Genomic DNA, 13854 nt, shown 5'->3' with positions numbered 1-13854 from the left:
AACATTAATGGAACGTCTCACAAGTGCTAAACCCCAGAGACACAAACAAGAGCAAGACACACTCCCGATTGCAAGCAGGGTGCGCGGCCGCGTGGCGGGTCAAGGAGCACATCGGTAGGAGGTTCCCCAAAGGTCTGACTTGTTCAAGTTCTCTCCATACTTCTAGCCGAGGTAAAATGCCGGAAGTCGAGTAAAGCGGGTACGGAGATTCCTCCAGAACTCTGCCTGAGTGGCTCCACCCGCCCAGGCCCCAGTTCCTGGTAGAGAGGCGTCCACCTAGGCCGGAGTCCACGTGTGCGCCCCTGCGGCCGGCGGGGCGGGGCGTCATGGGCGGGGTCAGGTGGGAGGGAGCGGCTGGCTCCGCCCCTGGGGCTCCCATGGCCCCCTGCGCCCCGCAGCCAGATGCTGACGTGTCCTTTCCTTCCCACTACACCTCCCGACACTACCTACTCCGGCTGCCCCGGAAATCCCGCCCCATACTTAGCCCATCCTCGCAAATCAACTCTTTCAGCGCTTCCTGGAACTCGCCACCCTTTTGAGGACCAAGGGGCGGGGCTCCGAGAGCAGGGTGCCTATTGGCCTGAGGTCCGGCAGACTCTGGGCGCTAATTGGCCGGAGGGCGGTGGCGCTCTGGCACGCTTGCGCGGCGAGTAGAACGTGTGGCGGCGGCGGAGATCGCGTCTCTTTCGCTCCGAGTCCCGCTGCTGCTCCTGTGAGCGCCCAGCGAGTCCGTCCCGTCCACCGTCCACAGCTGGTCGCCAGGCTGCCCCTCGCCTCGACTCCCTTCCACCAACACCGACACCCACATTGACACCTCCAGTCGGGCCAGCCGCTCCACTCGTTGCCTTTGCATCTCCACACATGGCCTCCTCCGCGCAGAGCGGCGGCTCCTCCGGGGGACCCGCGGTCCCCACCGTGCAGCGGGGTATCGTCAAGATGGTGAGAACGGGCCCCGGACACCGACCCCTCTGCCCGCCTTCGGGCGGGAGTCAGGCGTTGACTCCTTTCCACCTCCCGCCAGCCTGCTTCGTGTCCCAGATCCCCTTGCCTCTGCCCCCTTCCTCACTTTTCATCGATTCTCCAAATCCTCTCACTAGACGGAAGCAGACACGGACTCCCCTTGGTCCTTGCCTCCGGGACACCTTGACATCAGGGGTCACAGTGATAACCAAGGTTGCAGCATTCGGATCTCCTGGCTGTTTACCAGGACAGATCGATTACTGATTGATTAACGGAGGCAATTCGTTGATATCTGTCCTCCCATCCCCCGTCTTTCTGTTCATTTTGACATATGCTGAGTAGTTTGCGGTTTTTCGAGATCCTGACATCGGCGCTTTTGTACTACGAGTACTTGGGCAGCATGAAACTTCTGTTCCCACAAACGCTGTTACTTGACTCTCAAGTTTCCTCACTTTCTGGCCTTCTTTTCCTCTCTTTCCTCCACCTCTTGTGTAGACTTGAGAGCTCCTGATCTTTATTAACTTTTGACTTTTAAAATGTTAGGCCGGCAAGAATCTTAGTCATTATTGTTCTCTCACCCCTTAAAGATAAGAAGATAGGCTTAAAGCAAGTGACTTGCTTAAGGTCACATGGTGGTTTGGGTTGGAGCCAGAACAAGAGCCCAAGTATTCTGATTTCCAGTCTAGTGCTCGTAGCACTATAGATTCTGCTTAATTTTATTTCCCCTCAACTTTTTGAAAATTCTTGAATTTTGAATTTGAAACTTCGAAGTTTATTTTTAAAATTTACTCCCAATTTGATAATATAAATTCACTTTATCACCTGCCCCCAGTTGTCTTGCTCGCAAACCCTCCCAAATCTTGGAACCTGACATTTCTTGGTTTTACCAAATTTTCTGGTTTATGATGACTGTAAACTTTTAGATGTCATTTCATATTGCAGTTCTGACATTTCCATCTGCAACGGCAAATATCCTTTGTGATACTTTCTCCCGAAGCTCCACAAGTTTTGCTGTTGTAGAAAGTTTTAAAAAATTTTATTGTAGGCCCAGTGTGGCCAGGCGCGGTGGCTCAAGCCTGTAATCCCAGCACTTTGGGAGGCCAAGGCGGGTGGATCACAAGGTCAAGAGATTGAGACCATCCTGGTCAACATGGTGAAACCCCATCTCTACTAAAAGTACAAAAAATTAGCTGGGCGTGGTGGCACATGCCTGTAATCCGAGCTACTCAGGAGGCTGAGGCAGGAGAATTGCCTGAACCCAGGAGGCGGAGGTTGTGGTGAGCCGAGATTATGCCATTGCACTCTAGCCTGGGTAACAAGAGCAAAACTCCGTCTCAAAAAAAAAAAAAAGGCCCAGTGTGTTGGCTCATACCAGTAATCCCACCACTTAGGAGGCTGCGATGGGAGGGTTACTTGAGGCCAGGAGCTGGAGACCAGCCTGGGCAACATAGCAAGACCCTGTTTCTAAAAATAAGTGAATAAGTAAAATTCTATTTTATTATCCCATTGTCCTTCACAGGATTAAAATGTTCTGCAGCTTATGTGTGTGTAAAGCCAATTTTAAGATCCCCTCTTCCAAGTCCCATGTGCTCATTTCTTAGATAATAGTCTGCCACCAGCTGAGATTCCTGGGATTTTTAATATTGCCTTTTCCTTTTGTTTATATATAATGGAGGGTCAGAACTGATCAGAAACTGAATGAGAAGAGAATTTCCAGTGTCCGCATTTATTTTTCCTCTGAAATACTGACCTGACCCATGAAATGATTATCCTAAAGTGGTGCTTCTTTCATTAGCTTTTTCGTTTGCACTGATCTTCCCTTCACCATAGGAACAAAAACATCTCTTGGCTGTCTGGTGTTGAGATTGGCAGTACTGAGTGGATCTTTCTGAGATTTCTCCTTACCGAGGTTTGAATTGTTCTTAAAGGCCTCTCTCATTTGTGGAATGGGCATAGAGTGAGGCTGACCATAGTTTTGTTTCTGCCAATGCTGGAGGCTTTTAGGACATCTGGATTCTGTGCAGTGACTGCCCACAAATTACCTCCATGGATACTAAATATCACCGATTACTTGTTTATTGTCATATATTGTGCTGGGTATTCTGCCCATATTGTCTCATTTGTAATACCAAAAAAGTAGATAACAATTATCAGCTACATTTTACAGATGTATTATTTGAGGCTTAGAAAGAATAGTGTACTCAAAAACAAGTACCTTATATTGGTGATAAGAGGCAGAGCTGAGATTTGAACCCAGGCTTGTCTGCCACGGCACATGCTCTTCAATATCATGCATGTCTCTGACTTCATGACTCCAGGGTATTACTTTATAACATGGAGGGTGGGGCCAGTGATACATAGCCACAAATTGCAGGAAAGTGAAGCTTTCTATAATTGAGAAAAGATTAGATGTTACTCCTTGTCCGGGAGCTGCTATTATGGTAAGTGACTTCATTTGGTGCTTATGGTTTTTGCATAGGAGTATGGTGTGGAAGATGGTTGAGTCTGGAAGGTGGCAGATAAGATTGAGTGATTTGAACGGTCCGTACTGAGTATAGATTGCAGTGCCTTCTCTGGCCATACTACAGGGGATGGGTGAGTTACAGGCAGGGATTAAGGGTGGGAAGCTGAGTGAACTGCAGTGACAGGCAGATTTGTGCCAGGCTTAGAAGCCTTGTCTGGAATGAAAAATTGACCACTGGCAAATTGCTCTGTGTGAAGCTCTTCTGCTAAGCAAAGTTGTATTTTCCTGGAGAGTAATAGTTTCCATTGGTACCAGGAACTGCTTTGCAAGAACGCTACAAAGGAAGATGGAGCTCTGTGACAGATGAAAGTGAGAAAGAAATAGTTTGATGAATAGGAAAACAGGAGATACTACTTTTCTGCCTTTTGGGAGAGAGGTAGAAATTGGAACACTGACTAACCTATGCTTTTTTTTTTCATTGTGAACTCTTTGGATTTATCTGGACTCAGGCTGAGCTGAAAGTCTGAAATCTTCTAGGGTTGAAGTTTGCTGCAGTAAAGAAGAATAGTCCTTCCTCTTTTTGGCAAAAGAAAGTGTTGTAGGGTTATGAAAGGCACAAGTTTCTTCTGGTCTCTGCTTTGCTACCCTATTAAGTCTGACATTATTTTATTTAAGGTTGAAGAACTTGGGAATTGAGTCGTAAAATACTTTGACTCATTTTTAAAAAACGACGGTGATGGTAATACCTTTGTCTGCTGTTGAGAGTGGGGGTGATGGGACAGCGTTGGTTCTGGACTATTTAAGGAGGAAGTGGACAGTAAGTTGATACTAACATTTTGGAGTTGTTCTTTTATGGAAAAAAATCAGTGCAGATGATGAAAAACTGGAGATGGATTTGTATTTTATGAGTTGGGATGAGACTTTTGAGTATGTGGGTAGACAAAATATAACCTGGATAAGTACATGTCTTCTGTCAAATCAGATCTTATTTTCTTGAAACCCTGGAGGATTTAAAATCTGTGTTTCTTTGAATAATTTGCTTGATATTCTTTAACTGCAACAGAATATTGTCAGCAACAGAATATTGTCAGAATATTGTTAAGTAGATGAGGCTGGTAGAAGTGTTGGGGTACTTAGTATAAACTGAGTCACCCTCCCCACCATAGCAGCTTAGAGGCAGCTCTTTTCTCTGGTTTTACTCACCTGGTTTACTCTCTGTTTTGGGGATAGAGCCCTTTTCTGTATCTTTTCCCTCATTCGTTTCTCATTGGGTATGTTCACATGTTTTGTCAAGCTTTCGAAACAGCAGAATGAATCTTGAATTCTTGACTCTTCATTACTTATCAGAAGCAGCCATGAAAGCAGCATAGCTTATCTGGCCTATGGTGTGGGAGGCTAAAGGGAGGATGGACAATGCCAAATCCCAGTTCCGGGTTCACCTTACCCTCTCCCCCCACCCACTTAATTGCCTCAGAAAGGCAAAGGAATGCCTCTTCCAGTCTTTTGTTTTTTTCTTTTTCTTTCTTTCTTTCTTTTTTTTTTTTGAGACGGAGTTTCGCTCTTGTTACCCAGGCTGGAGTGCAATGGCGCGATCTCGGCTCACCGCAACCTCCGCCTCCTGGGTTCAGGCAATTCTCCTGCCTCAGCCTCCTGAGTAGCTGGGATTACAGGCACGCGCCACCATGCCCAGCTAATTTTTTGTATTTTTAGTAGAGACGGGGTTTCACCATGTTGACCAGGATGGTCTCGATCTCTCGACCTCGTGATCCACCCGCCTTGGCCTCCCAAAGTGCTGGGATTACAGGCTTGAGCCACCGCACCCGGCCTTCTTTCTTTTTTTTTGAGACAGAGTTTCACTCTTCTTGCACAGGCTGGAGTTCTATGGCACAATCTTGGCTTACCACAACCCCCACCTCCCAGGTTCAAGTAATTCTCCTGCCTTAGCCTCCCAAGTAGCTGGGATTACAAGCATCTGCCACCACACCCGGCAATTTTTTGTATTTTCAGTAGAGACAGCGTTTCACCATGTTGGCCATGCTGGTCTCCAGCTCCTGACCTCAGGTGATCCACCCGCTTCAGCCTCCCAAAGTGCTGGGATTACAGATGTGAGCCACCACAACCAGCCCCCATCTTTTGTTTTATACTAAGAACTGTAATTCTCACTGGGTGACCAAGGCAAAGAGACACAAGGGAGGAGAGGGCCGTAATTTTCTCCTTCAACAGGACTTGTGCTGCCAGGTTGTTGTAAAGCAAGACATAGACTTCTTGCCGGGGAGCTTAGTGGAGAGTCCTTCAGTGTATAGCCTCCAGGAAATGCTACTTATAATTTAGTTCATTATAGCTAAATATTTCTTAGGGTTTTTTTTTGTTTGTTTTAATTTTTTTTTAGATGTAGTCTTGCTCTGTCGTCCAGGCTGGGGTGCAGTGGCACTGTCTTGGCTCACTGCAACCTCTACCTCCTGGGTTCAAGCGATTCTCCTGCCTCAGGCCTCCTGAGTAGCTGGGATTACAGGTTCGTGTCAGCATGCCCAGCTAATTTTTGTATTTTTAGTAGAGATGGGTGTTTCACCATGTTGGCGTGGCTGGTCTTGCGTATTTCCCAGCAGATGAGCCCGGTAGCTTTTAATCCAGATTGTAAGTAAAGGAACACTAAGTTTTTGCCACATCTTAAAGGTTTTCTGTCATTTTTCTGTCAAAAGAAAGCTTCCATCTGGCTCTAGTTATGTTAGCAGTATAGTAACTAATGAAATAGAATCATAAGCAATCATACTTTCTTTCCTGAACAAATACTTATTGATCATCTACTATCTGTCAAGCTCTGGCATTGGAGAAACATAATTTAAAAAGTAGATCAGATTTCTGTCCTTAGGGCTCATGGAGGAATCAGACAATAAAGAAGTTAACAAGAAATAAGCCTGATCATATAAGATAGTGATACCAGGTAGGAGACTGGAACAGAATGGTTGGGAGTAAAGAAGAGGGTAGCTCCTTTAGAGACTATGTTTAGGAAAGACTTCTCAGAAGATGGCATGTGTACTGAGATCTGATGGACATCAACAAACTAACCGTAGAGGAAGTGTGTTCCTGGCTGAGGGAACAGCAAGTGCAAAGCTTCTGGGGTTTCCGCCATTGATGATTTATTCTTTTTTTTTTTTTTTTTTTCAGTCAGGATTTTGCTTAGTTGCCAGGCTGTAGTGCAGTGGCACAATCATGGCTCATTGCAGCCTTGAACTCCTGGGCTCAAGGGATCCCCCGTCTCAGCTTCCTGAGTAGCTAGGACAACAGGTGGGTGCTCCCACACCTAGCTAATCTTTTATTTATTTATTTATTTATTTATTTATTTATTTTGTAGAGATGGGGGCCTTGCTGTGTTGCCCAGGCTGGTCTCGAGCTCCTGGCCTCAAGTGATCTTCCCCACTCCGGCCTCCCAAAGTGCTGGGTTTACAGGCATGAGCCACTGCACTTGGCCTGTGATTTTTTTCTTTAGTGTTTTTATAGTAGCTCTTCAGTTTCTTCAGGTTCAGTATCCCATGTAAATGGTTTGGGTTTATCCTGAGTTGTTATGTAATATATGTGTTTAAGGGTGGTAAAAGGAAGAGAGGTAGTGGAGGTGGTCATTTTTCTGGTACCCTGGTGAGATCAATAGCTGACATTAAGTACACTGAATAAATATTAAGAATGGGAGCCTGGGCACTGGAGGCTGAGGCAGGTGGATCATCTGAGGTCAGGAATTGGAGACTAGCCCAGCCAACATGGCGAAACCCATTCTCTACTAAGAATACAAAGAAAAATTAGCAGGACATGGTGGTGCTCACCTGCAGTCCCAACAACTCCGGAGGCTGAGGTAGAAGAATCACTTGTACCTGGGAAGCGGAGGTTGCAGTGAGCTGAGATCGAGCCATTGCATTCCAGCCTGGGTGATGGAGTAAGACTCTGTCTCAAAAAAAAAAAGGAATGGGAGACTGCTAAGAAAAAATACTTAGTCATATGCTTGTTTCTAATAGGATTAAGACTAAGGTTTTCTAACTATCAGCGAGTCCTGTGTATTCCCAAAGTCACTGTGTTTCTTCTAATGGAGGGAAAAACATGAATGAAGAAAAATGCTGGGAGTAGGCTTAGTAAGAGCTTAATAGCATCTAAAACTTGTCGTTGTTTATATTTCTGTTAGCATTTTGTTACTATGTGGAATTTACTGCTGCTCTGGCCTCTGGTCGTACTTTTTTGCCTAGCAAGCTTTAGCGAACTGTGTTATTGAAAAGCAAAGTAGCATGCTTCAGGGATCAAAACTAACAATCAGGTAAGAACTTGTTCACAAGCCCTGTGGCTCTTTAACATGAGTGGGGACTTCTGAACGCAGTGACCAGTGCTGGCAATAGTGGGCAAATGATTTGGTGACATCTATGCCCCAGTTTACTTGGAGGATGGAATTTGTGAAGCAAGTGAAAATTGTGGTTTCCATTTGTAGGTTTAGCAGAGAAAATCGGCCAGGTTTTTGAATTCATGTATCAAGGAATGGAAAGCCTGTTGTGCACTCACTTGCACTCACTTCTCAGCATAGGCTAGCTATGCATCTGACAGTTGTGGTTCTAACGGGCATAGTAGATACCCTTTGGAGTCTGGTCTTTGGATTTATTTCATTTCTCCCAGAAAAGCATAGGTACATACTGTAGGAAAATTTGCACCTTATCAGGGAAAAGAAATGCAGTAAAGGGACCCAATTCTTACTGGGCTTATCGGGCTTTTCCTCTTATTTCTTAATGGGAGAAACATACCCGGTTTCTGTTGCTGCTTCCTCTCTTGGGAAACTGACATATGCTTTTTGCTTTTACAGCAGAAATTGATGCGGAGTCACAGGTTGTGAACATTTGATATGGATGGAATGTTAGGAGATTTCACTTACTTTCATGAGATGCTATGATAAATTAATGATCTTTTTCTTCACTCTAATGTTTAAGAAAAAATGAACAGTGGTTTTGGTTGGCATTTTTTAAAAATTAGGAAGTTAAGCAACTTATGGGAAAAATAAAACTAATTAAAATGTTGATGTCATTTTCAGATGCCATTTTTGAAATGTGTAATCTATGATATAAACTGGCTTGGCACATTTTCTTCACTTACATGCTTACCATGCGTGACTTAAGGTACCATGTCCTCTCTTTGTCAACACATTTTGAGGTTCTTTAGGTTCTTAGTTCTGTTTATGTGGCGAGTAGTTTGCTTGGGATGGTCTTGTAACACCAACCTCATGTGTAACAAGAGGAATAAAGGAGATTTAAGGAATCTGTACTTAAGTTAGTAATCTAATTTATTAACTTTGTCCCTGGGAAGCAGTGTGGCAGAAAGAAGAGGTCATTGGCCCGGAAGTCAGGCGACACAACTTCTGGCCTGGCTGCTGCCATTTGGGTGATGTTGGGTAAGATATTCCACCTCAAAGTCTCCTTTTCTCTAAAATGAGGTTGCTGGATGCATTGTTTCTAAGCATCTTCCAATCCCATAAGGCTGTGTTTTTATAAGAAACCCTGTGTTACATTTCTTTTAGGCTTGCTGAAACAAAGCTGAGAAATCTCATACCTTAACGGCTTGACTTTGAATTGCTGCTTCTATTGCATAAAGCAGGTTTTCTGTTCCTATTCTTTTTTTTTTTTTTTAATTTTTATTTTGAGAAAGTAGATTAGGGGAAATAAGGTTTTCTGGTGTGGAAGACCAGAGAGTTAGAATGAAAGTAAATGATTGGATGGTGGAGTGGATAGAGGGGAGATAGAAGGGGGTGCTTGGTGTCCTTTCAGTAGCGTATCAGGATAAACTAGTGGGAGTGTGGCTTGAGACCCACTGGAACATGGTGCTGGTGGGTTTTATTCACCTCTTCCCAGCTCTATTTCAGAACACCCTGACATTCTCCTGGTGCAGCAGATCTTGACTTGAGAAGGGAGAGGGAGAGGAGGAAACTTTAGGGAGCCACTGGCTCATAGGGAGAGTCTATTCTTGCCTTCCTCTTGATTGGGAGACTGATGGGAGTGTGGGGCCTAATAGGGTTCTGAGCTCTGCTCTTCTTGCTTGGAGCCAGATCTTTAGTTTTTGTTTAGTTTTGTTTTCACATCTTTTTCACATCCATTTAATGCACAAGTACAAGTTGAATAGCCCTTATCTGAAATGCTTGGACCCAAAGTGTTTCAATTTTTGGAATATTTGCATTATACTTAGGGCTTAGCTTCCTTCATCTGGAAATCTGATATCCAAAATATTCCAGTGAGCATTTCCTTTGAACATTACATTAGTGCTCAAAACATTTCAGATTTTGGATTTTTGGATTAGAGATCCTCAGTCTGTATAGGAATCATTTTAATCTATTCTTGGTAGTTGCTCACATGGTTTCTTTACTTTCGAGTTTATTTTTTATAGTAAGCCTTCTTTTTTTTTTGAGACGGAGTTTCGCTCTTGTTACCCAGGCTGGAGTGCAATGGCGCGATCTTGGCTCACCGCAACCTCCGCCTCCCGTGTTCAAGCAATTCTCCTGCCTCAGCCTCCTGAGTAGCTGGGATTACAGGCACGCGCCACCATGCCCAGCTAATTTTTTGTATTTTTATTAGGGACGGGGTTTCACCATGTTGACCAGGATGGTCTCGATCTCTTGACCTCGTGATCCACCTGCCTCGGCCTCCCAAAGTGCTGGGATTACAGGCTTGAGCCACCGCGCCCGGCAGTAAGCCTTCTTAACTCCTTTCTAGAGTAGATTCAGAGTGAGAGAAAGCAGCTCAGTGATTTCCTAAACAGGGCATTGCATCAGGACCATCTAGAAGACTTTTCACAGGCATTGAATTAGAAGCTCTGGGACTGGCCTGGAAAGATCTATTTTCAAAATAAGCCACTCTTAGGCGATTCTGAAAGAATCTGTTTGGGATTGATTTGGGGCTGGCATTTGACATTCACTGATCTTGTTTAACTAATTCCTGTACTGTTTGTAGTTGAAGGGGCGGGACATAAATGATAAATGAAATGTATGCATGTGGGGTGGGTACACTGGAATTTTATGAGGGGAGGATAGTGGTTTCTCTGTCTTGACATTTGTCTTGATGGTTCCCAGGATGCTTTGTTTTTAATTTGTGGCTCAATATTGGGCTGGGGTCCTCGGGGTCCACTTATAGTGACTCAGTTTCTATTCCTAGGTCACAAATGACAGATGAGAAGTTGTTTTATATGCCTGAGTTAGGCCATATGCTCATTTTAACACTCATCTGCCACTTTTCCTTCTGTTTGCATAGATTCCCAGGATCTTCCTATAATTTGGCACCAATAACTTGGCACATTGTTTCAATGGAAGTCTTTAGTGTCATTCACAAAACTGAGATTTTAAATTCCTTGCTTTCTGTTCTTGTAATCCTGAGGAGCCTCATCCTTAGGCCTTTTGGATCTGTCCTGTTTGTTAGGCATAGGCCCCATTCTTAACAGTGCTAAAACCCCAAATGATCTACTCGTTGGTCTTAGTGTTTGTGTTCCACTAGCTTGTCTAATATGGAAGTAAGATTTTCTTATAATTCTCAGGTCTTATGAAGTCAGTATGATTAGGGGGTCACATTAACAGTTTGCTTGATGGCCTTTATTCATTTTGGTCAACAGTTTTCCAGTTTATCCTGGAATTCCTTCAAAGTGTTCAGGTGGATGTCATCTAGTATTAGTAATTGAATAATTGGTATTTATATCCTTGACTTGCTGTTAAAATTTAAAGCAGTAGAAAGGTATGAAGTCAAAACCAAAAATCTCTGGCTGTGCATGGTGGCTCATGCCTGTAATCTCTGTAATCTCAGCACTTTGGAAGGACGAGGGTGGGTAGATCACTTGAGGTCAGGAGTTCAAGACCAGCCTGGCCAACATGGCAAAACCCCTTCTCTACTAAAAATACAAAAATTAGCCAGGCATGGTGGCGTGTGCTTATACTCCCAGTTACTTGGGAGGCTGAGGCATGAGAATCTCTTGAACCTGGGAGATGGAGGTGGTTGTGAGCCAAGATCATGCCACTGCACTCCAACCTGAGTGGCAAAGGGAGACTCAGTCTCAACAACAACAACAAAATCTCTCTCTCTCTGTCCTCCTTGCCCCTCAGTTTTCTATCATTCATTCTCATCCTCCCAGCAAATGTCAGCGGTATATTTGCCCCCAAAATGTTTCATACAGATACACACCTTCCCCTCCTTTTTAAAAGAAACTGAAATAGGGTCAATTTCTATGTGTCTGGCAATTTTTTTAGTTAATTGTCATGGCTATCTTCTGTCATAGATCCACCTCATTCTTTTTTAATGGTTGAACAGTATTCCATAGTTTGGATGTATATTATCTTTTTTCTGTTGATAGATGTTGTTTTCAGCTTTTCATATTCTGAGCACTATTGCACTGACAACTACACATCTTTCTGCTGGGATGCTAGCATTTGTATAAGATAGATTCTAAAAGGGCAACCACCAGTACCTTTTCTGTAACCGTTCAGTGTTTTTGGTGGTGGTTGGGGTGCTTTACTTACTTGTACCTTACCTGTTTATTTCTTACAGGTGTCATGTTAGATAAAATTCAGGGCAAAATACAGCTTAATAGCTCATTACTCAATAATTGTTTTATGTTTGGTAGTCTTGTTTTCCTGATAAGAGTATTCCTAAAAGCCACTTTGTCTTTTCTATGGAGGGCAGGGCCCCGCACCTGGGCCTTGGTAAATAACTACAGTTGTCCCTTGGTATTTGGTTCCAAGACCTCCCCAACCCCTCAATACCAAAATCTGGAGATGCTCAAGTCCCTTGTATGAAATGGGATAGTTTTTACACATAACCCATGCACAACCTTCTTTATTTATCTTATTTATTTATTTATATATTTTGAGACAGAATCTCTCTGTCACCCAGGCTAGAGTGCAGGGGCACAGTCATGACTTACTGCAGCCCCAACCTCCTGCGCTCTAGTGATCCTCCCACCTCAGCCCCCTGACTGGCTGGGACTACAGGTATATGCCACCACATCCGGCTAATTTTTAAATTTTTTGTAGAGATGAGGTCTCCCTATCTTGTCCAGGCTGTTGTCGAACTCCTGGGCTGAAATGATCCTCCTGTGTCAGCCTCCAAAAGTGTTGGAATTACAGGCATGAGCCACTGTGCCTGGCCTCCTGTATGCCTTAAATCATCTCTAGGTTACTTATATTACCTAATACAGTGTAAATGCTCTGTAGATGGTTGCTGTATTTTATTTAAAAAAATTTTTTTAAGTTGTTGCATTGTTACTCTGTTTTTGCCCCCCCGAATATTTTTGACCCATGGTTGGTTGAATCCAAGGACGTGAGGGCCTACTGTACTTCTTAATTGCCATCCCCCCATTCCCAGGTGTTTTAAGGTCTTAGTACTGACAGGTGGAGTAGGTCCCTTTGGGCTTTGCTGTTACCTGCTTTCTGTGGGTTCTGGAGTGTTCCATGACTAAGGAAATTTTTTTTTTTTTCTTTTTTTTTGAGACGGAATTTCACTCGTTACCCAGGCTGGAGTGCAATGGCGTGATCTCAGCTCACCGCAACCTCCGCCTCCTGGGTTCAGGCAATTCTCCTGCCTCAGCCTCCTGAGTAGCTGAGATTACAGGCACACGCCACCATGCCCAGCTAATTTTTTGTATTTTTAGTAGAGATGGGGTTTCACCATGTTGACCAGGATGGTCTCGATCTCTTGACCTCGTGATCCACCTGCCTCGGCCTCCCAAAGTGCTGGGATTACAGGCTTGAGCCACCGCGCCCGGCCACAACTAGGGAAATTTTTGACTTCCTGAAGTCAGTGGAGGTGAGGCGCAAACTCTGTGAGAGAAATCTGACTTTTTTCCTATTTGTAGGCTGATAGCTCTTCTTCTTTTCCCTTTTTCTTCTTGAATAAGAAGGTGGTGTGTGATAATGTGATGTAAAAAGACTAGCCTGGTCTTGGTCTTCTTGGCGTAGAGCTCCTAAAACTCTAGTGATTTCTTTTTTGCTTTTTTTGGAGACAAGGTCTCACTCTGATTCTCAGGCTGGAGTTCAGTGGCATGATCACAAGTCACTGCAGCCTCAGCCTGCGGGCTTAAGTGATCCTCTGGCTAATTTTTGTAGAGATGGGGTCTCTCTGTCTTGCCCAGGCTGGTCTTGAACTCCTGGGCTCAAGTGATCCTCCTCCCTTGGCCTCCCAAAGTGTTGGGATTACAGTCGTGAGCCGCTGTGTTCGGCAAACAAGCCCCTTTGAACCACTCTTGAGTTCATGAGTGACTCTGGGAAGCTCCTAAGTGTGAGTGGGGCCTGGTTGCTAGAGATTGAGTTTAATCACTGATAGCCAGTGATTTAATAAATCACGTCTATATGTAGTAACCTCCGTAAATGATGGGGTTTGGAGAGCTTTGAGATTGGGGAAAATGGGGAGGTGCTGAGAGGGTGGTGTGCCCAGAGAAGG

The 13854-nt window shown here is 44.3% G+C and overlaps 1 protein-coding gene across 1 annotated transcript in view; it reads left to right on the top strand.

Moving 5' to 3' along the window:
- Positions 1-634: 634 nt before the first annotated feature.
- The window catches only part of SND1 (staphylococcal nuclease and tudor domain containing 1), a 442553-nt gene continuing 429333 nt past the window's right edge, over positions 635-13854 (top strand). The window contains exon 1 of the mRNA XM_003921017.3: positions 635-939. Within this exon, the coding sequence (XP_003921066.1) occupies positions 862-939 (78 nt within the window). The 5' untranslated portion in view covers positions 635-861. The remainder of the gene's footprint in view (positions 940-13854) is intronic.

The sequence above is a fragment of the Saimiri boliviensis genome, chromosome 10, assembly GCF_048565385.1.
Source record: "Saimiri boliviensis isolate mSaiBol1 chromosome 10, mSaiBol1.pri, whole genome shotgun sequence".
NCBI classification, from domain to species: Eukaryota; Metazoa; Chordata; class Mammalia; order Primates; family Cebidae; genus Saimiri; species Saimiri boliviensis.
The sequence above is the reverse complement of the archived record's forward strand: the minus strand, read 5'-3'. Positions and strand labels throughout refer to the sequence as shown.